The 25,412-nt window shown below is 41.3% G+C and overlaps 1 protein-coding gene and 1 pseudogene across 2 annotated transcripts in view; both read right to left on the reverse strand.

Annotated features, from left to right (window-relative positions):
- Nucleotides 1-25,412, reverse strand: part of BLM (BLM RecQ like helicase) — a 117,425-nt gene that overhangs the window by 54,628 nt on the left and 37,385 nt on the right. For both annotated transcript variants that reach the window (XM_066355441.1, XM_066355443.1), the window contains exons 7-12: nt 24,656-25,359; nt 21,953-22,144; nt 9,821-9,939; nt 5,743-5,856; nt 3,108-3,206; nt 2,742-2,890 (exon numbers count right to left, since the gene is read on the reverse strand). In XM_066355441.1, the coding sequence (XP_066211538.1) occupies nt 2,742-2,890; nt 3,108-3,206; nt 5,743-5,856; nt 9,821-9,939; nt 21,953-22,144; nt 24,656-25,359 (1,377 nt within the window). The remainder of the gene's footprint in view (nt 1-2,741; nt 2,891-3,107; nt 3,207-5,742; nt 5,857-9,820; nt 9,940-21,952; nt 22,145-24,655; nt 25,360-25,412) is intronic.
- On the reverse strand, nt 7,466-8,916 carry LOC136384562 (elongation factor 1-alpha 1 pseudogene; annotated as a pseudogene).

Raw genomic sequence — 25,412 nt, forward strand, 5'->3', positions numbered from 1 at the left:
CGCATCCCACCTGGCGAGGTTCCCTGGCCCCGAGGAAAGATGGAGGCCAGGGAAGTTGCTCAAAAGGTGTGTTTTTTAAAAAAAATCACCCTATTGAATAAGACCTTACATATGCTATTTACATAAGACTTCAGATTAAAAGACACACACAGACTGAAGTAAATGGATGGAAAAAGGAACTACATGAAAATGAAAACAAAAAACAAAAAAGGAGCTGGAATAGCAATACTTAGACCAGACAAAACAGATTTCAAAACATATGATAAAGAAGGACCCAGCAATTCCACTTATGGATACATATCTTAAGAAAATGAAACACTAATTCAAAAAGATATATGTGCCCCTGTGTTCACTGCATCATTTATAACAGACAAGATATGGAAGCAACCTGGGTGTTCATCAGTAGATGAGTGGATAAAGAAGTGGACAGCCTGAACAAGCGGTTGCACAGTGGATAGAACGTCAGACTGGGATGCGGAGGACCCAGGTTCGAGACCCCGAGGTCACCAGCTTGAGCACAGATTCATCTGGTTTGAGGAAAGCTCACCAGCTTGGACCCAAGGTCACTGGCTCGAGCAAGGGATTACTTGGTCTGCTGAGGGCCCACGGTCAAGACACATATGAGAAAGCAATCAATGAACAACTAAGTGTTGCAACAAAAAACTAATGATTGATACTTCTCATCTCTCTCCGTTCCTGTCTGTCTGTCCCTATCTATCCCTCTCTCTGTAAAAAAAAAAGAAAAAAGAAAAAAAAAGAAGCGGACAGACGGGCACACATACATTATTTACTCAGCCATGAAAATAAAGTCTTGCCATTTGCTACATGGATTGACCTAAGTCAGGGAAAGACAAATATTGTATCACTTCATTATGTGTGGAATCTAAAAAAAATAAACAAATGAACAAACAAAACACTCATAGATACAAAATACTGATATCTCTGTCAGAAGGTTGGGCGGTGGGGGTATGGGCAAAAGGTAGGGATTAGTAGGTACAACTTATAAGTCACGGGGATCTAAAGGAGAGCAATAGGGAATAGTCAGTAATATCACAAAAACTGTACGGTGACAGATGAATAGTGGAATTTTTGTGTTGATCACTTGTAGTGTTTTTCAACTACTGGTCCATGGACCATTCTGCTAGAAATTTTGTGCTGGTCCACGAAAGAGTTAAGCACCCTGATGTTGTATGAAGATTATAAACCCGATGATCTTAGTTGAATGTGCTTATGTTCAGGGTGATTTCTTCCTTAGTGATTCCCAAAATAATTCTATTTTCACTCATTCCCAAGTGTAAAAAGGTTTAAAACCACTGTTGTAAACTATATAAATGTGAAATCTATATTGTACACCTGAAATATAATATTGTGTCAACTATACTATTTTTTTTTTAAGTGAGAGAAGGGGAGATAGTGAGGATCCACTGCATACGTCTGACCAGGATCCACCCAGCAATCTCCCATCTGGGGCTGATGCTCAAATCAACCAAGCTATCCTCAGCACCTGGGGCTGATGCTCAGATCAACTTAGCTATCCTCAGTGCTCGGGCCTAATGCTCAAACCAATCGAGACACTGGTTTGAGAGGGGAAGAGGGAAAGGAAGAGAAGCACTGGTGGCTTCTCACATGTGCCCTGATCAGGGATCAAACCTGGGACATCTGTAGGACAGGCCAACATTCTATCCACTGAGCAAACAGGCCAGGGCCAATGTCAACTATACTTTAATTTAAAAAAGCTTTACATTCCAGGCCCTGGCTGGTCTAAAATAACCCAATACTGCCTATATATGTGGGGTATTTTTCTATTGTAGTTTTGGTTTTTTGTTGTTGTTGTTGGTTTTTTTTTGTATTTTTCTGAAGTTGGAAACGGGGAGGCAGTCAGACAGACTCCCACATGCGGCCGACCGGGATCCACCCGGCATACCCACCAGGGGGCGATGCTCTGCCCATCTGGGGTGTTGCTCTGTTGCAATCAGAGCCATTCTAGCGCCTGAGGCAGAGGCCATGGAGCCATCCTCAGCGCCTGGGCCAACTTTTTGCTTCAATGGAGCCTTGGCTGAGGGAGGGGAAGAGAGAGACAGAGAGGAAGAAGAGGGGGAGGGGTGGCAAAGCAGATAGGCGCTTCTCTTGTGTTCCCTGGCTGGGAATCGAACCCGGGACTCCTGCACTCCAGGCTGACGCTCTACCACTGAGCCACCTGGCCAGGGCCTCTATTGTAGTTTTTATTGTTGAATAATTATGGATTTGGTGCCAACAAGAAGCCCTTTGCTGTTGAGATGGAAACAAAGTTAAAAAACTGTTCTAGTTTTCAACATTTTGGATGTCACTGGTACTTCAGGAGAAAGGACAAAGCAGGGTCACTGGTTCACTTCATGATGTATACTGTAGGGTGTATGGGAGCCAAAATGAGATAAATAAAAGCTAATTTATTACTGGGATGATTCCAGGGCTAACAGGGACAGCATGTACTGTGTCCCTACTTATAAAATAGGTACTGGGACAAAGTCCTCATTTCAGTAAGTGAAGAAAAGCCCTAGAGCCCTGGTTCTCAAATTTTGCTGAAAAATAGAAACACTTGGGGATTTTAAAAAACATACTGGCTCCCAGAACCAAAATTCTGACTTAACTAGCATCAGGCACAGCCTGGTTATTGGGATTTTTAAGCTCTCTGCAGATTATGATGTATAGCAATCTGAGAACCACTGCCCCAGGGTTTTAAAGTCATGACTTCAGCAACTTACACTTGAGGTTTGAGAATCTTCAGCTGAGTGAGGATGTCCTTCTGAACCCTGGGATTAGCTGTGGCAGTCAGAGCCATCACTGGAACAGAGGGGAACTTCTGGCGAAGCATATTCATTCTTTTATAATCTTGACGAAAATCATGTCCCCACTAATTAGAAAAAAAACCACACACACCGCTTTTCAGACTATTTAAATTTTCCTTATATACAAACACTGCTCACTATATTCAGAACCACCTTGTTCTTCAGAGGAATAGCAGAATAATTCACCCAATGTTTTTTTTCTCTCTTCATTTCTGAAAATATATAATACTGTTGGGTAGGATATATTTATTGATATTTCAAGGCATAAAAAACACTACTTACCTGACTGACACAATGTGCTTCATCAATAACAAACCGTGCCAAGAGCTTCCTTTCATACAGATTCTCCAAAGTAGAAATCAGTCTGTTACTTGCACAGACCTAGATCAGAAATGAATTAATTAGACATCTAAGCACCACACCGCCTCAAGAATTTTGTCTTCAAGTTCCACTACAACTTAAGCTGCATTAAAACCTTCAGAGAAAATTGGTTCCTATCCCAATCTGTGAAGACTATTAGCAGAAGTAAGAAAAGAGCAAAGACATTTTAGAATGTTTAGCAATCAGTTGTTGTAAATTTTTTTTTCTGGACCTCAATATACCTGAGGGCAACATTTACACTGGGAATAGTGTTATGGATAATTTACTTGCATGCCTGTTACCAGGCGGGAGGAATACACACTCATACAGATATACAAATGTATGTACATACATATATCATATACATGTATTTGTATGTATGTATGTATTTTGTAGCTTTGCCCATGACAGGGCCTAGAAGCAATGACATCCTACTATCAACGATCACATCTGGCACAGACATGGCAAAAGGACATGGAGGCCAGTGTGATGGAGGTCTCCATCCAGGAAAATTAGAACATTGAATTACATAACAAAAATATGCCCTGGATGAATGGCTCAGCGGTAGAATGGGGTCAAGCCAGCGTGTGGATGTCCCGGGATCGATTTCTGGTCAGAGTACACAGGAGAAGCGACCATCTGCTTCTCCACCCCTCTCCCTCTTCTATATCTCTTTCTTCACCTCCCACAGCCATGGCTCAATTGGTTTGAGTGCACCAGCCCAGGGTACTGAGGATGGCTTCATGGAGCTCCACCTCAGGTGCAAAAAATAGCTCAGTTGCAAGCATGGCCCCAGATGGGCAGAGAACTGGCCCCAGACAGTGGTTGCCAGGTAGATCCTGGTAGGGCACATGCAGGAGTCTATCTCCCCTCCTCTCACACGGGAAAAAAAAATACATAACAAAAATCTACGCCTGACTAGGCGGTGGCGCAGTGGATAGAGCGTCGGACTGGGATGCGGAGGACCCAGTTTCGAAACCCCAAGGTTACCAGCTTGAGCGTGGGCTCATCTGGTTTGAGTGAGGCTCATCAGCTTGCACCCAAGGTCACTGGCTCGAGCAATGGGTTACTCGGTCTGCTGTAGCCCCACAGTCAAGGCACATATGAGAAAGCAATCAATGAACAACTAAGGTGTCGCCACGAAAAACTGATGATTGATGCTTCTCATCTCTCTCCATTCCCGTCTGTCTGTCCCTGTCTATCCCTCTCTCTGACTCTCTGTCTCTGTAAAAAAAAACAAACTACCATAGTCCACTATATAAATTAAAAATCCAACATTTCGGCCCTGGCCAGCTGGCTCAGTGGTAGAGCACTGGCCCAGCGTGTGGATGTCCCGGGTTCGATTCCTGGCCAGGGCACACAGGAGAAGTGTCCATCTGTTTCTCTTCCTCTCTCCCTCTCCTTTCTCTCTAACCCTCTTTCCCTTCCCACAGCTAAAGCTCCACTGGAACAAAGCTGACCCAGGTGCTCAGGATGGATCCATGGCTTCCATCTCAGGCACTAGAATGGCTCTGGTGCAATGGAGTAATGCCCCAGATGGGCAGAGCACCTCCCCCTAGTGGCGTGCTGGGTGGATCCTGGTTGGGAGCATGCGAGAGTCTCTCTGCTTCTTACTTCAGAGGAAAAAAAAAAGTATGTATTCTAGTGAGCTTTTAGGACATAACAAAAAGAATATATTGGTTTCCACCCCCAGTTCCTGGCACAGAGCTCCTAAAACCCTTGTAATTTCCTGAGTGCTGAGAGCACTAGGAGTATCTTTTACTCTATTGAGTAGACTCTGGAGAGGCTCCTGGGTGGGGTCTGCTCACCAGAAAGACCAAGCCACGATTAGAACCTTGGAAATTTCAGTCCCACCCCCCATCCTCCAGACAGGGAATAGGGGCTAAAAACAGAGTTAATAACTGTTGTGCTTACATAAGAAAGCCTCAATACCCTAAAAGTATGGGGTTCAGAGTTTCCAGTTTGGCAAACACATCTACACCAGGAGGGTGATGCTCTTTACCTCCACGGGGACAGACACCACTGTGTTCAGGACCCTCCCAGACCTCACCCTATGCACCTCTTCCTCTAGTCTAGCTATTCATGAGTAGCCCTTTATCATGTCCTTTAATATACTGGTAAACTTAAGTGCTGCCCTGAGTTCCATGGGCTGCTATAGCAAACTAATCAAACCTAAGAAGGGACTCAGGAACTTTTCTTTGTAGCCTAATCAGACAGAAGTATGGGTAACCCAGGGACCTACTACTTGTGACCAGCACCTGAAGTGGGTGGGAACAATCTTGTGGGAAGAGCCTGCAAGCTGTGAGATCCGGCACTATCTCTGGGTAGGTAGTGTCAGAATTGGGTTAAATTGCCGGACACCCAGCTGGTGTAATAAGAATTGCTTGGTGGAAGGATAAACTCTCTACATATTTGGTGGCCAGAATGAAGTATTTATTCTATTAGTAAAGAAGAGAGATACAGGAGGGAAAGATTGGGTTTTTTCCTTACTCAGGAGGGAAAACTGAATTGTTCTAACATAGCTTTAGTATCATATTTTAAATGATAAAATACAAACCTTCTCTGGAGTGACATACAGAAGTTTTATAATTGGATCTTTTTTTGATAATTGGAGGTAAATACTTGTAGCTTCTGAGTCAGTCTTATCACCTGTCAGATATGTTGCTGGAATCTAAGTACAAAAATAGTGAAGTTTAAATTTTATACATTAAGGTGACTTAAGCTTACATGTATCCTTAGTTCTTAAGAATATTTTTACAAGTTGTATATCAAACCTGTCAAAGATAATCTCAATGTAACAAAAATAACAAATAATCAGTACATATTTTTAAAAAACCATATTAACTATAATTCAAAATGCTCTTCTCATTGTTTTTTCTTTTTTTTGTTGTTCTTTACTTCCTTTGCTGTTCAAATACATAAGTAAGATAAACATGAACTCAAAATCCAAGAGATCCAGTCCTAATATACAGCTGCAGTCTCTTTTAGGTAAATGAAACTTCAGGGTTTTAATGCACAACAATGATGAAAGGCTGTAACATCATGGATGTTTGAACAATAGCTGCCATCACTGTATTAAGACATTCTTTGGAAGAAAAATGAAACCAATGGTCTTACTGAAAGGTAATGGCTCATAACCTGGAAACAGTTTGTTTTTTTTCCCCCAACTTCCAGCATCATTTATTTTTCCTGGACTCTGGATACAATTAACTATAACAAGACAGCACTCCATACTGTTTGTCTCATTTTAGTTTCTTTTAACTACACCTCAGTATTCTGTAAATGTGAATTCACATTCCAGTGTAACTGGAAAACTAAAATTTGACAGAACAAATCAAGTCAATATTCATTGATCTAACTATAGAATTTTAAATGTAACACATGAACTTTAACAGAATTTGGCCTTCATAAAGTAGCTTACATGTAAACAAGTTACTTTGCTTATCTGTCCTATTTACTATTATACTTAACAGACACCCAGTTTTTTAGTATATAAAGACGATTCTCCTTCAGACAGTGGAAAAAAAAGTCACCACCCAGAAAAACAGAATTATCCAATTCTGAAGTATCAGCACAGAAATAGTAACTAAAGTAACACCAGAAATAAGCAACTCTTAAGACTTTTGTAAATAGTATAAGAGAAAGTTACAGTTTTGACCAAAAGAACACACAGGTTTCTCATTAAACTTTGCTTTAATGGGTCTCAAAATTCTGAGACAGGTTTTTGGTCAAGTTGTTTCCATTAAAAAGTATTGATTTTTAAAAACTAGTAACTTAAAAACTGCCACATACACAAAAAACCAAATGGTCCACAAAACATTCTCCTTTCCTTCTGAAGGTTTCATGATGCATTGTAATCGTTAATCAGTCTTTTACTATTAAACTTAAATGGCCAATTGAGACAAATAGTTCTGAGACCGTTCTTCCACCACTGATTAAGACTGGGGTGGCAGCCTGACCAGGTGGTGGTGCAGTGGATAGAGCGTCGGACTGGGATGTGGAAGAGACTCAGGCTCGAGATCCTGAGGTCGCCAGCTTGAGCGCGGGCTCATCTGGTTTGAGCAAAAGCTCACCAGCTTGGACCCAAGGTCGCTGGCTTGAGCAAGGGGTTACTCTGTCTGCTGTGGCCCCCTGGTCAAGGCACATATGAGAAAGCAATCAATGAAAACTAAGATGTCGCAATGAAAAACTGATGATTGATGCTTCTCATCTCTCTCCGTTCCTGTCTGTCCCTCTTTATCTCTCTCTCTCTGACTCTGTAAAAAAAAAAAAAAAAGACTGGGGTGGCAGGTATTGGGGGTAATATTCATTTAGCCTTCTGAGCTTTCTGGGCAGACTTGGTGACTTTGCCAGCTCCAGCTGCCTTCTTATCTACCGCTTTGATGACACCCACAGCAACTGTCTCATGTCACGAACAGCAAAACGGCCCAGAAGAGGATAGTCAGAGAAGCTCTTGACACACATGGGCTTGCCAGGAACCACGTCACAATGGCAGCATCACCCGATTTCAAAAACTTTGGGCCAACTTCCACCTTTTTGCCAGAACGGCGGTCAATCTTCTCCTTCAACTCAGCAAATTTGCAAGCAAAATGAGCTGTGTGACAATCCAGCACAGGCGCATAGCCAGCACTGATTTGGTCTTGATGGTTCAGTATAATCACCTGAGCTGTGTGAAGCCAGCTACTTCCATTGGTGGATCATTTTTGCTGTCACCAGCCACATTGCCACGTTAAACATCTTTGACAGACACACTCTTGACATTGAAGCCTACACTGTCCCCAAGAAGAGCTTTACTCAAAGCTTCATGGTGCATTTCAACAGACTTGACTTCAGTTGTAACATTGACTGGAGCAAAGGTGACCACCATGCTGAGTTTGAGAACTCCGGTCTCCACTCGGCCCACAGGTACTGTACTAATTTTGTAGACATCCTGGAGGGGCAGATGCAGGGGCTTGTCATTTGAACGAGTTGGTGGCAGAATGCAATCCAGAGCTTCAAGCAGTGTGGTTCTGTTGGCACTGCCATCTTTACCGGTAACTTTCCATCCCTTGAACCAGGGCATATTAGCACTTGGCTCCAGCATGTTGTTGCCATTCCAACCAGAAATAGGCACAAATGCTACTGTGTCAGGGTTGTAGCCAATTTTCTTAATGTAGGTGCTGACTTCTTTAACAATTTCCTCGCATCTCTTCTGGGTATAGGGAGACTCAGTTGGATCCATTTTGTTAACACCAACAATCAGTTGTTTCACACCCAGTGTGTAAGCCAGAATGGCGTGCTCGCGGGTCTGCCCATTTCTGGAGAAACCTGCTTCAAATTCACCAACACCAGCAGCAACAATCAGGACAGCACAGTCCACCTGAGATGTACCTAAAATCATGTTTTGATAAAGTCTGTGTCCTGGGGCATCAATGACAGTCACATAATACTCGCTGGTCTCACATTTCCACAGGGAGACATCACTGGTGATACCACATTCACGTTCAGCCTTCAGTTTATCCAAGTCCCAGGCATACTTGAAGGAGCCCTTCCCCATCTCGGCAGCCTCCTTCTCGAATTTTTCGATGGTTCTTTTGTTGATCCCACCACATTTGTAGATCAGATGGCCAGTAGTTTTGACTTGCCGGAATCTACATGACCAATGACTACGATGTTAATATGGGTCTTTTCCTTTCCCATTTTGGCCTTGTGTTAGTGGTGGTTTTCAAGATACCTGTGTTCTGGCGGCAAACCCGTTGCAAAAAAAAAAGGTGGAAATAGTTTTGTTTGATCACAATACACAGGAGTTAGTAGAATGCATTCATATTCTTAATTTCAGCCAGGAGGAAAAAGGAGACCTGTGTGGGCACCTGCAGGTGTATGAACTTTAAGATATTCAGGAAGTGATATAAGAACTATGCTGATCTGGCAGTAATAAGAAAAGAAATCCTTTCATATTAGTAAAAAAAAAATTTACATCAGCAAAACACAAGTTACAAGTTCTTTCTAAAGTATATTCTTCTAGAATAAAACTAGATTGTACAGAGATCAGAATTTTCAAAGACTTATGCTTAAATAAATGTACAACTTAATGTAATTGCTGAATTTTATTCTAATAATTCACAAACTATTAAATAAAAAAGGTAGCCAAGAGTACTAAAATATAATTATAGCCCTGGCCGGTTGGCTCAGTGGTAGAGTGTCGGCCTGGCGTGCAGAAGTCCCGGGTTCGACTCCCAGCCAGGGCACACAGGAGAAGCGCCCATCTGCTCCACCCCTCCTCCCCCCTCCTTCCTCTCTGTCTCTCTCTTCCCCTCCCACAGCCGAGGCTCCATTGGAGCAAAGATGGCCCAGGCACTGGGGATGGCTCCTTGGCCTCTGCCTCAGGCGCTAGAGTGGCTCTGGTCTCGGCAGAGCGACGCCCCGGAGGGGCAGAGCATCGCCCCCTGGTGGGCAGAGCTTCGCCCCTGGTGGGCATGCCGGGTGGATCCCGGTCGGGCGCATGCGGGAGTCTGTCTGACTGTCTCTCCCCGTTTCCAGCTTCAGAAAAATAAATAAATAAATAAAAAGAAAATATAATTATAATTATTTATAAATATAGTTATGTTTTTCTTAGTATCTTTATTATAATCAGTAGTGTTTTGTTTTTCACTTACATCCAATGAAGTCAGCTTTTGGACTTGATCCACTATAAGTGATCTCAAGGGAGAAATGACAATAGTGACCCCAGGAGAAACACAAGCAGGGAGCTGGTAACACAAACTTTTACCACCTCCTAAAAGAGAAATGACAAAAAAATACATCAGAGAAATGACAAAAAAATATGACAGTTTCTATCTTGAGGCAAAAGTTACAAAGTAAACCACATATGATACTTAAGGTAATTATAGGACAATTAACACCAAGTTATATTCCCCATGGTGCAAACAATTTGTCATATTCAAATGAGCCAAAATACTTGGGTAATTTAAATGTGTAAAGATGATCTTTTAGGACATTTCATGTAGGTACATACGACTGCAAAAGCAACAATCTTAAAATGGCAGGGCAGGAAACTTAAAATGTCATAGAATTCCTTCAAAAGTCTATTTGGGACTGACCAGGAGGTAACAGTGGATAAAGCACTAGGCTGGGATGCTGAGGACCCAGGTTCGGGGGCCCAGAAACCCCAAAGGTGCCAGCTTGAGCATGGGATCATAGACATGACCCCATCATTTCTAGCTTGAGCCCAAAGGTCACTGGCTTCAGCAAGGGGTCACTGGCTTGACCCTGGGTCAAGGCATATATGAGAAAGCAATCAATGAACTAGTACAAGTTGAAGCTTCTCATGTTTCTCCCTTCCTGTTTATCTCCATCTGTCCCTTTCTCTCTCACTGAAAAAGTCTACCCGGGAAATCCAAATGCAGTACAAGGGGTACTCTAGGATTAAAAAAAAAATTCTATATAATACTTAACATCAACCTATTCCTGTATGTGCCCTGACTGGGGATTGAATCCCCCTACTCCAAATCTTTGCATATCGTAAGAACATTCTAACCAACCGAGCATTCTGGCCAAGACTATAATATTTAATTTTTAAAGAGTTAAAATGTTATAAAAAATAGAACATTAAAACCCATATTTAACATGGTTTACAGTTTCTTTGATGATCCAGAGGGCACTTCAAGAATCTCAGTTTTGATGAGATTCTAAGATGTCAGTGGAGTAGGTAGACGCACAGACTCCCAGCTCATACTGCCAAACTGGATTAAAAATTAATTTAGGTACATAGAAAAAGACATAGGTACTAAACTCATGGACCTGGGTTTTAAAGAGCATTTTATGAATTTGACTCCAAAGGCAAGAGAAGTGAAGGCAAAAATTAATGAATGGGACTACATCAGACTAAGAAGTTTTTGCAAAGCAAGAGAAACTGAAAACAAAATAAACAAAAGCCAACTAAATGGGAAATGGTATTTTCAAACAACAGCTCAGATAAGGGCCTAATATCCAAAATATACAAAGAACTCATAAAACTCAACAACAAACAAACAATCCAATAAAAAAAATGGGAAGAGGACATGAACAGACACTTCTCTCAGGAAGAAATACAAATGGCCAACAGATATATGAAAAGATGCTCATCTTCATTAGTTATTAGAGAAATGCAAATCAAAACTGCAATGAGATACCATCTCACACCTGTTAGATTAGCTATTATTAACAAGACAAGTAATAGCAAATGTTGGAGAGGCTGTGGAGAAAAAGAAACCCTCATTCACTGTTGGTGGGAATGTAAAGTAGTACAACCATTATGGAAGAAAGTATGGTGGTGTCTCAAAAAACTGAAAATAGAACTACCTTATGACCCAGCAATCCCTCTACTGGGTATATACCCCCAAAACTCAGAAACATTGATACGTAAAGACACATGCAGCCCCATGTTCATTGCAGCATTGTTCACAGTGGCCAAGACATGGAAACAACCAAAAAGCCGGTCAATAGATGACTGGATAAAGAAGATGTGGCACATATACACTATGGAATACTACTCAGCCATAAGAAATGATGACATCGGATCATTTACAGCAAAATGGTGGGATCTTGATAACATTATACGAAGTGAAATAAGTAAATCAGAAAAAACCAGGAACTGCATTATTCCATACGTAGGTGGGACATAAAAGTGAAACTAAGAGACATCGATAAGAGTGTGGTGGTTACGGGGGGAGGGGGGAAAAGGAGAAGGAAAGGGGGGGGCACAAAGAAAACTAGATAGAAGGTGACAGAGGACAATCTGACTTTGGGTGATGGGTATGCAACATAATTGAACAAGATAACCTGGACTTGTTATCTTTGAATATATGTATCCTGATTTATTGATGTCGCCCCATTAAAAAAATAAAATTATTAAAAAAAAAATAATTTAGGAACAATGAAAAACCCAACTTTGGACTAAAAGAACAGGTCTCAAAAACCAAGGAGCAGCCTGACCAGGCGGTGGCACAGTGGATAGAGCATCAGACTGGAACGTGGAAGACCCAGGTTCAAAACCCCGATGTTGCCAGTTTGAGTGTGGGCTCATCTGGATTGAGCAGGGGGTCACTCAGTCTGCTGTAGCCCCCTGGTCAAGGCACATATGAGAAAGCAATCACTAAGAAACCGCAACAAAGAATTGATGCTTCTCATCTCTCTCCCTTCCACTCTGTTACTCTCTCTGTCTCTGTCACTAAATAAATAAAAATAAATTATATAAAAAAACAACAAGGAGCAGGCCCTGGACGGTTGGCTCAGCGGTAGAGCGTCGGCCTGGCATGCGGGGGGACCCGGGTTCGATTCCTGGCCAGGGCACACGGGAGAAGCGCCCATTTGCTTCTCCACCCCCCCACCCTCCTTCCTCTCTCTCTCTCTCTTCCCCTCCTGCAGCCGAGGCTCCACTGGAGCAAAGATGGCCCGAGCGCTGGGAATGGCTCCTTGGCCTCTGCCCCAGGCGCTAGAGTGGCTCTGGTTGCGGCACAGCGACGCCCCGGAGGGGCAGAGCATCACCCCCTGGTGGGCAGAGCGTTGCCCCTGGTGGGTGTGCCGGGTGGATCCTGGTCGGGCGCATGCGGGAGTCTGTCTGACTGTCTCTCCCCGTTTCCAGCTTCAGAAAAATACAAAAAAACAAACAAACAAACAAAAAAACCAAGGAGCAAAGAAGAATCCACACTGATCCTGGTAAGGAGTGCAGGGGCGCAGTGGGGGTTCCCCTGCTTCCAGGAGTGTGAGGAGGCTGAGGATGAGAACCCAGAAGGGCTCTCATTACAAGGAGAGAGACTTGAGAGACGGGGGCCCTCAGTCTCAGAACTGGAGACCCAGCCTAGAAATCCAGGGACTGGCGGAGACAGACAGAAAGCATTGAGAGGGGAGAGGAACAAAGTTCTGTGTATGGGAAGCGGTGGGGGTGCCTTAAAGGAACAGAGCAGAAAATATCGCTCACAACCACTTGCCTTGGGCCCTGCGGGCAAGGAGAGTTGAGAAGACTGACTTGTTTTCCAAAAACAAAGTGGAAAGAGTGAGACAGATGGTGACAGGCAGAGGAATGCCTGGGATGACCTGAGAAGCTGACTAATCCAGTGCAGAGGCAGCCATAGCTGTGGGACAGGTTGATCCCTCCACACAGCACAAGCCTAAAGTGGTTCTGGGTGACCCACCTCCAGAAAGCTCTCCAGCTCCAATCAGTGTGAAGGACAGAGTTGAAAGCAAGAAGTGGGGTGGAGGGGCTGTAACTCAGGTCTCCAGAGAGGTCTGAGATACACCTCCCCCTAATGAAGCTGAGAAAGCGCCTGCTCCCAGAGAGCAGCTGGCAGAACAGCATTCAGATTCTCCGAGGTCACACCCACTGCATTCCTGGATAGTTTCAAATAAACCCCCTGCTGAGATCAGTAAACAAGACTTCCACTAAGATAAGTAAACTGAAAACAAACAAATCAAGACTTCAAAGTAGCTCTACTAGGTAAGGAGACCACAACTAGAACAAACCTGCAAACCTCACACAGAAACAATGGGAAGGCAGAGAAACATAAGTCACATGCTTCAATGAGACAAATCCTCAGAAAAAGTCCTGGATAAAATGGAAGTAATCAAATTATTGGATGTAGAGTATAAAATGATTGTTAGGATGCTTAAGGATCTCAAAGCTACAATGGATGGACTTAATGAACACCTCAATAAAGAAACTGTAAGCATCAAAAGGGACACAGAAATCATAAAGAAGAACCAGACAGAAATGACAAACACAGTATCAGAAATAAAGATTACACAAGAGGGAATTAAAAGCAGGCTGGATGAAGCAGAGGATCGAATCAGCGACTTAGAGGACAAGATAAGCGAAAGCACGGAAGCAGAACAGCAAAAAGAAAAGAGGATCAAAAAGTCTGAGGAAACTCTTAAGAGAGCTCTGTGACAACATGAAGAGAAACAATATCCACATAATAGGGGTTTCTGAAGGAGAAGAGAAAGAACAAGGGATAGAGGACATGTTTGAAGAAATTATAGCCGAAAATTCCCCTAAATTGATGCTGAAAGAGTCACACAGGTTCAAGAAACAAAGAGAACCCCATTAAAAAAGAACCCGAAGATACTCACACCAAGACATATCATAATCAAAATACCAAAGATAAGAGATAAAGAAAGAATACTAAAAGCTGTAAGAGAAAAAAAAGTCAATCACCTACAAAGGAACCTCCATAAGGATGACATCTGACTTTTCAACAGAAACACTTGAGGCCAGAAGGGAATGGCAAGAAATATTCAGGGTAATACAGAACAAGAACCTACAACCAAGACTTCTTTATCCAACAAGACTATCGTTTAAAATTGAAGGAAAAATAAAAAGCTTCCCAGACAAAAAAAAAAAAAAAACCTCAAGGAATTCATCACAACCAAACCAATGCTGCAAGAAATGTTAAGGGGCCTGCTCTAAAGAGAACAAAGCGGGTGGAAAAAAACTAGTAAAAGAGGAATGTAGATTTAAAGAAAAAAATGGCAATAAACAACTACATATCAATAATAACCTTAAATGTAAATGGATTAAATGCTCTAATCAAAAGACACAGGGTAGCTGAATGGATAAGAAAACAGGATCTGTACATATGCTGTCTACAAGAGACCCACCTCAGAACAAAAAATACACATAGACTGAAAGTAAAAGGATGGGGGAAAAATTTCATGCAAATGGAAATAAAAAAAGCTGGGGTAGCAATACTTATATCTGACAAAATAGACTTTAAAACAAAGACTATAGTAAGGGATAAAGAAGGTCACTACATAATGATAAAGGGAGCAATCCAATAGGAAGAGATAACCATTGTAAATATCTATGCACCTAATATAGGAGCACCTACATATATAAAGCAGACTTTGATGGACATAAAGGGAGAGATCAACAGCAATACTATAATAGTAGGGGATTTCAATACCCCAATAACATCATTGGATAGGTCCTCAAGAAAGAAAATTAACAAAGAAACAGCAGAATTAAGGGACACACAAGATCAGAGGTTCTCAAACTTTTTACACAGGGGGCCAGTTCACTGTCCCTCAGACGGTTAGAGGGCCGCCACATACAGTGCTCCTCTCACTGACCACTAATGAAAGAGGTGCCCCTTCCGAAGTGTGGTGGGGGCTGGATAAATGGCCTTAGGGAGCCGCATGCAGCCCATGAGCTGTAGTTTGGGGACACCTGCACTAGATCATCTTCAAAACCTTTCACCCTAAAGGAGCAGAATATACATTCTTTTCAAGTGCACATGGTACATTCTCCAGGATAGACCACATATTAGGGCATAAAACGAGTATCAACAAATTTAAGAAGATTGAAATCATATCAAGTATCTTCTCTGACCACAATGGCATGAAACAACAAATCAACTACAATAGAAAAACTGAAAAACACTCAAACACCTGGAAACTAAGCAGCATGTTATTAAATAACAAATGGATCAACAATATCAAGGGAGAAATAAAAAATTTCCTTGAAACAAATGAAAATGAGCATGTAACAACTCAAAATCTGTGGGACTCAGCAAAAGCAGACCTGAGAGGGAAGTTCATAGCATTACAGGCATACCTTAAGAAGCTAAAAAAAAGCTCAAATAAACAACTTAATCCTGCAACTGAAAGAACTAGAAAAAGAATAGCAAGTAAAGCCCAGAGGAAGTAGAAGGAAGGAAATAATAAAGACCAGAGTGGAAATAAATGACATAGAGACTAAAAAAACAATACAGAGGATCAATAAAACCAAGAGCTGAGGTTCTTTGAAAAAGTAAACAAGATCGATGAACCCTTAGCCACGCTCACCAAGAAAATAAGAAAAAGGACTCCAATAAATAAAATTAGAAATGAGGGTGTAGAAGTAACAACGGACATAGCAAAAATACAAAAGATTGTAAGAAAATACTATGAAGATCTGTATGCCAAAAAATCAGACAACCTAGGTGAAATGGACAAATTCCATGAAACATATAATCTTTCAAAAATCAATCTGGAAGAATCAGAAAAGCTAAATAGACCGATTACAACAAATGAGATCAAAACAGTTCAAAAAAACTCCCAGCAAACAAAAGCCCTGGGCCAGATGGCTTCACAAGCAAGTTGTACCAAACATTCAAAGAAGAACTAACTCCTATCCTTCTCAAGCTATTTCAAAAAATTCAAGAGGAGGGAAAACTTCCAAGCTCCTTTTATGAGGCGAACATAATTCTGATTCCAAAACCAGGCAAAGACAACACAAAGAAAGAAAACTATAGGCCAATATCCCTGATGAATTTAGATGCTAAAATTCTCAACAAAATATTAGCAAACCAGATCCATACATCATGATCAAGTGGGATTTATGCTGGGGAGGGAAGGCTAGTACAATATTCACAAATCAATCAATGTGATTCATCACATAAACAAAAGGACAAAAACCATATGATAATATCAACAGATGCACAAAAAGCATTCAATAAAATCCAGCACCCATTTATGATCAAAACTCTCAACAAAGTGGGAATACAGGGAACATACCTCAACATGATAAAGGCCATCTATAACAGACCCATGGCCAACATCATTCTCAATGGGCAAAAATTAAAAGCAATCCCCTTAAGATCAGGAATAAGGCAGGGGTGCCCCCTTTCACCACTCTTATTCAATATAGTTCAGGAAGTCCTAGCCACAGCAATCAGATAAGAAGATGAAATAAAAGGCATCCAACTTGGAAAAGATGAAGTAAAACTATCATTATTTGCTGATGTTATGATATTGTATATAGAAAACCCTAAAGTCACAGTCAAAAAACTACTGGACCCGATAAATAAATTCAGCTAGGTGGCAGGATATAAAATTAATACTCAGAAATCAGAGGCATTTTTATACACCAACAATGATCTGTCTGAAAGAGAAATTAAGAAAACAGTCCCCTTCACTATTGCAACAAAGAAATAAAAAGTATCTAGGAGTAAATTTAACCAAGGTGTTTCAAGACATGTACTCGGAAAATTATAAAACATTGATAAAAGAAATCAAGGAAGACACAAATGGAAGCATATACCGTGTTCATGGTTAGAAGAATAAACATCATTAAAATGTACATTTTAAACAAACAAATTTATAAATTCAATGCAATTCCCATTAAAATACCAATGACATACTTCAAAGATATAAAACAAATATTCTAAAAAATTCATATGGAACCAAAAACGAACACAAATAGCCTCAGCAATCTTGAAAAAGAATAATAAAGAGGGTGGTATCACACTTCTGGATGTCAAGGTATACTACAAGGCCATTGTACTCAAAACAGCTTGGTACTGGCATAAGAACAGGCATACAGATCAATGGAACAGAACAGAGAACCCAGAAATAAACCCTCACCTTTATGAACAATTGATATTTGACAAGGGTAATAGCATACAATCCAGTAAAGACAGTCTGTTTAACAAATGGTGTTGGGAAAATTGGACAGCTACCTGCAAAAAAATAAAACTAAACCACCAACTTTCACCATTCACAAAAACAAACTCAAAATGGATAAGAGACTTAAATATAAGTCAAGAAACCATAAGCATCCTATTGGAAAACATAGGCAATAAGCTCTCCGACATCACTCGCAGCAATATATTTGCTGATTTATCTACATGGGCAAGGGAAATAAAGGACAGGATAAACAAATGGAACTATATCAAACTAAAAAGCTTTTGCACAGCTAAAAACAATATGAACAAAATAAAAAGGCAACCCACACAATGGGAGAACATATTCGACAACACATCTGATAAGGGGTTAATAACCAAAATTTATAAAGAACTTGTAAAACTCAACACCAGGAAGATAAACAATCTAATCAAAAAATAGGCAAAAGAAATGAATAAACACTTCTCCAAAGAGGACATACAGATGGCCAGTAGGCAGATGAAAAAATGCTCAACATCACAAATCATTAAGAGAAATGCCAATTAAAACCACAATGAGATATCACCTCACACCAGTCAGAATGGCGCTCATCAACAAAACAACACAGAATAAGTGCTGGCAAGGCTGCGCAGAAAAGGGTACCGTCCTGCACTGCTAGTGGGAACGCAGACTGGTGCAGCCACTGTGGAAAACAGTATGGAGATTCCTCAAAAAATCAAAAATGGAACTGCCTTTTGACCCAGCTATCCCACTTTTAGGAATATATCCTAAGAACACCACATCAATGATTCAAAAGGAGAAATGCACCCCCATGTTTATGGTAGCATTGTTTACAATAGCCAAGATCTAGAAACAGCCCAAGTGTCTGGACGAGTAGATTAAAAAGCTTTGGTACAGCCTGACCAGGTGGTGGCGCAGTGGATAGTGCGTCGGACTGGGATGCAGAAGACCCAGGTTCGAGACCCCGAGGTCGCCAGCTTGAGCGTGGGTTCATCTGGTTTGAGCAAAAATTCACCAGGTTGGACCCAAGGTCACTGGCTCAAGCAAGGGGTTGCTCGGTCTGCTGAAGGCCCACGGTCAAGACATGTATGAGAAAGCAATCAATGAACAACTAAGGTGTTGCAATGTGCAACGAAAAACTAATGATTGATGCTTCTTATTTCTCTGTTCCTGTCTGTCTGTCCCTGTCTATCCCTCATTCTGACTCTGTGTCTCTGTAAATAAATAAATAAATAAATAAATAAATAAATTTAGGGGGAAAAAAGCCTTGGTACATATATACAATGGAATACTACGCGGCCATGAAAGAGGAGGAAATATTACTTTTTGCGACATGGATGGACCTAGAAACTATTATGTTAAGTGAAATAAGCCAGGCAGAGAAAGAAAAATAGCATATGACCTCACTCATTTGAGGAATCCAACAAATAATATGAACTGAAGAACAAAATAGAGACAGAGGCAGGATCAAAGGATCAAGAGGGAAAGTGGACAGAGGGAAAGGTGATGATAAGATAGGATGAGAACAGCCTGACCTGTGGTGGCACAGTGGATAAAGCGTCGACCTGGAAATGCTGAGGTCGCCAGTTCGAAACCCTGGGCTTGCCTGGTCAAGGCACATATGGGAGTTGATGCTTCCAGCTCCTCCCCCCTTCTCTCTCTCCTCTCTCTCCTTCTCTGTCTCTCTCTCTCCTCTCTAAAAAATGAATAAATAAATAAAATAAAATAAAAATAAATTAAAAAAAAAAAAAAAGGGGACGTACCTCAAGATGAAGCCCACAGGCCCGGTCATCTCAGAGATGGACCTTATTCAAGATAGGATGAGAACAGAAAAGCAAATCCTGGAGGCAAGTGGGGAGGACGTTACGAGGAGGGGGATGTACTGGGAAATACAGGGGAGGAGAAGATGTATTTGGGGGAACACTAAATCTATGTAAACACAATAAATTAAAAAAATAAAAGATGTTTGTTAAACCGCTAGCATAAGTATCAGTTTTTACTACCCATACTCTTATCAATAAGGTAATACTCTTCCTTTGACATATAAGAAGGGTAGAATTACATTTGTGTGTACTAACAGATGATAAAAATAAAGAAATTTCATGACCAAAGCCCAAGTGGAATCTCTCTCCATGTAACTCTAATACAAATGGCAAGACAATCAGTACATATTTAATGGTAATTAAAATGATTAATCGCTCATTTCAACTTCATCAGTCCACTAATGGTAAAAACTTGTGCTAGGCAGTTTCAGTTTTTGATTTTTTTAAAAAACACATTCTATCTGTATGTGTAGTAAGTAAATTTCACTTTAGTATATATGTATAAATGTCAAGGATAAGAGCAAGAAGCTGAGTTCTACTTTCTGCCCTATCACTTAATAGGTTATGTGACTTAGATATGCCATTTAACCTTACCATGACTCAATTTTATTACCTCCAAAATATACTACATCAGTGGCTTACAAGTTTTTTGTGTAAAAGAAACTTTATTTGGAATTTTTGTAAGTATATAAATCAAAAGGTGTGAAAGGACACTTAAAAATGCCCCCTCAGAAACCTAAAGCAGTGTTTTTCAACTGCCAGAACGTGGACCAGCACTGGTACACAAAAGGCTGGCAGACGACACCAGTTCAGGAACCAGTGGTTGAAAAATACTGCCTTGTGGCCCTGGCCGGTTGGTTCAGTGGTAGAGCGTCGGCCTAGCGTGCAGGAGTCCCGGGTTCGATTCCCGGCCTGGACACACAGTAGAAGCGCCCATCTGCTTCTCCACCCCTCCCCCTCTCCTTCCTCTCTGTCTCTCTCTTCCCCTCCCGCAGCCAAGGCTCCAATGGAGCAAAGTTGGCCTAGGCGCTGGGGATGGCTCCATGGCTTCTGTCTCAAGCACTAGAATGACACTGGTTGAAACGGAGCAATACCCCAGATGGGCAGAGCATCGCCCCCTGATGGGCATGCCGGGTGGATCCCAGTTGGCCGCATGAAGGAGTCTGTCTGACTGCATCTCTGTTTCCAGCTTCGGAAAAATAAAAAAATAAAAAAAAAGTACTGCCTTGAAAGACCTTGGACTAGCCAGGGCCCTTTCCCACTTTAGTTCTGGAGTACTAAGTTAGAATCACCACAGAGTGAACAAGTTAATGAAATATGAGGTGATTAAGCCAACATCATTTAAAATTAGTTTGAAAAAATTCAGATGCTCAGACACTATTTAACAATAATGGCAATAACTATAATTGCTTTGTTTTTGTTTTTTTTTGCTTGCTTTTTATTTTTTAAGTGAAAAATGGAGAGACAGAGTCAGATTCCCAAATGCGTCCGAACTGGGATCCACCCAGCAAGCCCCCTATGGGGTGATGCTCTGCCAATCTGGGACCGCTGCTCTGTTACTCAGCAATTGAGATATTTTAGTGCCTGAGGTAAAGCCATGGTGCTATCCTCAGCACCTGGGGCCAACTTGCTCAAACCACTTCAGCCATGACTGCAGGAGAAGAAAGAGAGAAAGAGAGAGAGAGAAAGAGAGAAAGGAAGGTGGAGAAGCAGATGGTCGCTTCTCTTGTGTGCCCTGACTAGGAATCGAATCTGGGGTTTCCACAAGCCAGGCCAGGCTGACGCTCTACGCTGAACCAACCGGCTAGGGCTGTTGCTTAAGGTCACAACAAGGCGAGTAAAAGGCAGAGGGAAAGAGACATGTGTTAAGTACTCAAGCTCCAAACTCCTCATGCTTCTTATCCTAACTGCTTATTTAATATTCTGACTTGGATGACTACAAATCACTCAACAGCTGTTATAAACATTTATAGCACAGTGAAAAGTCCTGGACCTCTACAAAATAGGCCAAGAAAGAATAACACTAAATGCTTTTAATTCTCATGACACTCCGTAAGGCAGGTACTTTATTATTATCACCCCACTGCATACATGGGGTTCAGGAGGTGAAGTGCCTTGCTCATGGTCACACCGCTGATAAACTGTAGGGCGGCCATCCATCACTCCGAAGCTGATGATTTTAACCACCGTGCAACACTAGATTGTACCAAATAAAATGCCAGAAACGGTCATGTTTCCATTCCAGTCCTACATTTTTGTTCATGTTCCAGACTAATTTAGATTAGAAAAAAAATTCCTGAAGAGAAATTCTAGATCAGTTCCATACAATGAATGATCTTTGAGTTGAAAATCTTAAAAGGGCTATAAACGTTATCATGTCAACAACCAGAACAGAGGGTCTGAGGTAATACAACACAATGGCACGGGGGCTTCAGAGGCCCAGAAATGATAGAAACACTGTGTTGGTGTTCTTTTTATTTCTATTAAAGGGCTTTCGTTTCACATCTGCCAATGGATCCCTGCCAATTCATATCTAAAAATACATACCAGTAGGCATTAAGATAAAACAGTCTTCGCCAAGCAGTGCAGCATTGATCGCCTCTAGCTGATTAGTTCTAAAATTATGCAGGCCAAATTTTTTATGAAAAATCTTCATCATTTCTTTTGTATGAGGAAAGTTAAGACTTTGGAAATGCTTGTGTTTTGAATTTCTGGATGTTAAATTTTGTGCCGGCTGGTCTAAAAAAAATAATCAGTGTTAAGAAAAATCAGTGCATTAATATCACAAGTCAGTTTCAGCACTTCCCCTTTGTCCTGCATAATCACCGGCTTACCTTTTTCCCTGCAGCAAATGCCTTCTTTAACCATTTACTGAATTTCTTCCCATACAAGTATCAAAGCCACCAGACTTCTTCCTACAGGCCAAAATCAAGTCTTTCCTTGATTTTTCTACAGCACTATAGCACTACTCAGTATTTACTCCCTCTTCTTTCTTGACTGACCTTCAAGACAACTGTGGATTTAAATCCCTTTCTTGGTTCCACTTCTTCCACCTGTCCCTTAAATTTGGGATTATTTTAGACCCTCGGAGCTGGGCTCTTTGGACATTCTTTTTTTGAAGTTTTCCTATCTTAAGCATCACCTATGCACAGAAGGCCTAGATCTCTTTAAGACCTGACTGATCTGCTTCTAAGTTCCAGTCTTAGATGCATCTCTAATTGTCTACAAGGCATTTTTATTTCTACCTGAATGACTTATCAACAGTGTAAGCTCAACAAGTCTTTTTTTATTTCAGTGAGTGCGGGGGGGGGGGGGGGGGGGGGCATCCATTTATTGTTCCGCTTAGTTGTGCTTTCATTGGCTGCTTCTGATATGTGCCCTGACCAAGGATCGATCCACAACCTTGTCGTTTAGGGACAATGCTCTAACTGACTGAGCTAACCAGCCAGGGCCATAAGCTCAGCAAGTCCTGAGAAATAGTCCTCTTTAGCTTTTCTCCAAATACGCTTGTCTCTTGACTCCCCTATTTCTGATAATGGTGTCATAGTTTCCCAGTCACTGGGTCAGAGACCTGAGTCATCACCTTAGCTTCCTGATTCTCTTTCCACAATGTCATTCCCATCTGCCCTCTGCTCTCCATCCTTGCAGCCACAACTCTGGTTCAGCACAGAGAACAAGAGGAACTCATGCCAGCTTTGGCAGTTACTCTAACCCAACCCCAACACTCAACTATCTCAAAGATAATTGCAAACCTCAAGTATGACACATTCTAACATGATACAAAAATAAATCCATTAATGGTTGTTTTTAAAGGTCAACAGTGTAACTATAAGAACAACCTCTGTGGTATTAAGTAATCAATAGTAAAAATAGAGGGCTGTACTTTATAAAATTTTGCACATCTAAATTTGTTTCCCCTAAAAAGAAAAAAGCACTTTGTGATGATTTTATATGGTTGATACAAAGTTTCAAATTTGATCTTGGAATTTTCTCTGCAGCCTTTACAGTGGCTAATTTCACTCCTCCAAACCCCCCCCCCCAAACTGAGCTCCAAGAGGGCAGAACTATTTATACATTATTATTCACCTATTACCAGAACCTAGAGCAGAACATGCACACAGTGGGCACTCAATAAATATTTATTGGATGAATTAAAAGGATTCTAGGCCAAAAGAATTTGATTGATTTAAGGAATTTGACTCCATATCTTTCTTAGACTGCCCTATATTTTAATACTTTATAACATAACACATTTCTCTAATTGACAAATTAATCAGTTCTCAAAATCTACACATATTTTTAACATATAAATTCAGCTTTGCTTTTGCCCATCCCCCAAATCATTGAAAACTTGGTCCTTGACAGCCCTGGCCAGGTAGCTCAGTTAATGAGAGCATCATCCTGATATGCCAAGTTTGAGGGTTTGATCCCCAGTCATGGCACATACAGAAATCAACTAAAGAATGCATAAGTAAGTAGAACAACAAATCGATGTTTCTGTCTCTCTCTCTCAAATCAATAAAATTAAAAAGAAAAACAAAACTTGGCCCTCATGAGATTGTTTTAGGGACTAAAAAAATGTTAATTTAAAGGCAAAGCATTTGCCCTGGCCGGTTGGCTCAGCGGTAGAGCGTCGGCCTAGCGTGCGGAGGACCCGGGTTCGATTCCCGGCCAGGGCACACAGGAGAAGCGCCCATTTGCTTCTCCACCCCTCCGCCGCGCTTTCCTCTCTGTCTCTCTCTTCCCCTCCCGCAGCCAAGGCTCCATTGGAGCAAAGATGGCCCGGGCGCTGGGGATGGCTCTGTGGCCTCTGCCTCAGGCGCTAGAGTGGCTCTGGTCGCAACATGGCGATGCCCAGGATGGGCAGAGCATCGCCCCCTGGTGGGCAGAGCGTCGCCCCATGGTGGGCATGCCGGGTGGATTCCGGTCGGGTGCATGCGGGAGTCTGTCAGACTGTCTCTCCCTGTTTCTAGCTTCAGAAAAATGAAAAAAATAAAAATAAAAATAAATAAATAAATAAAGGCAAAGCATTTGTAATGACTTTAGAGTTTTACTACAATAGGTTATAATTACACATTTTATAAAACTACAGCTGCTAGAGACAAAAGAGCAACTTGCTTTTGAAACTGTGATTTGTAATTCATATTACAGAAATTTGCATAGAAACAATGTAGTTTTCAGGCAATGATGACTTACTAAGGTTTTTCTTACACAATTTCAATATAAGCGTTTAATTTACTTTAAACTTACCAGTGTAATTCTGAATTGACTCTGAGAAGTTTTTATTTTGAGCACTGGATGCTGCCACTGGAAGACAGTTTGTCTTGGCTGGAGAAATTCTTTCTGATACTGATTTAACTGGCCAACCTGCTTTAATAGGTTGATAGGCAGCTGTAGAAGATTTGCTGGCTTCTAAGTTATGTATTATATTTTCCCACTCATCGTCATCATCTAAGTCATTTATGTCAAAATTATCAATCTCACAGGAAGCCTGGATTTCTCTTTCGAAGTCATCTATTGAAGCAGTATGTTTATTCTGATCTTTCACAGCAGTGCTTGTAAGAACATTTCCTGGGAAATGAGAGCTTTCATTTCTGTTTTCTATCCTTGGTGTTTCAGCCCAGTTGCTATTTACAAAGGACTTCTGTAAATGGGAATTGAATAATGGTCTTTCAAAGAGATTCTTCTTGGTGGCTGAGAATCCTGTCTTTTCTGGGGTAATAGTCACTAAAGAGTCCCCAGAAAAAATGGAATATGAAGGAATGGGTGGAAAATTTAACTCCTTATCAGAATTCTCTGTGGGACAAGAATCACCCTTTGCAAATGCACAAGGCAAGGAAAGAGATGCCATATCCTCCATGGGGTTACTGAGTGCGCCAGGCCTGCACCTCCACAATGAGCCAAGAACACTAGCATCACTTGGTTTAAAATCTGCTTCAGCTAGGAGTTTCCTTCTGGAGAGAAAACACACAACACCATATTAAGTATGAGCACTCTACCATGGTAG

This window comes from Saccopteryx leptura, chromosome 13 (assembly GCF_036850995.1).
Source record: "Saccopteryx leptura isolate mSacLep1 chromosome 13, mSacLep1_pri_phased_curated, whole genome shotgun sequence".
Classification (NCBI taxonomy): Eukaryota; Metazoa; Chordata; class Mammalia; order Chiroptera; family Emballonuridae; genus Saccopteryx; species Saccopteryx leptura.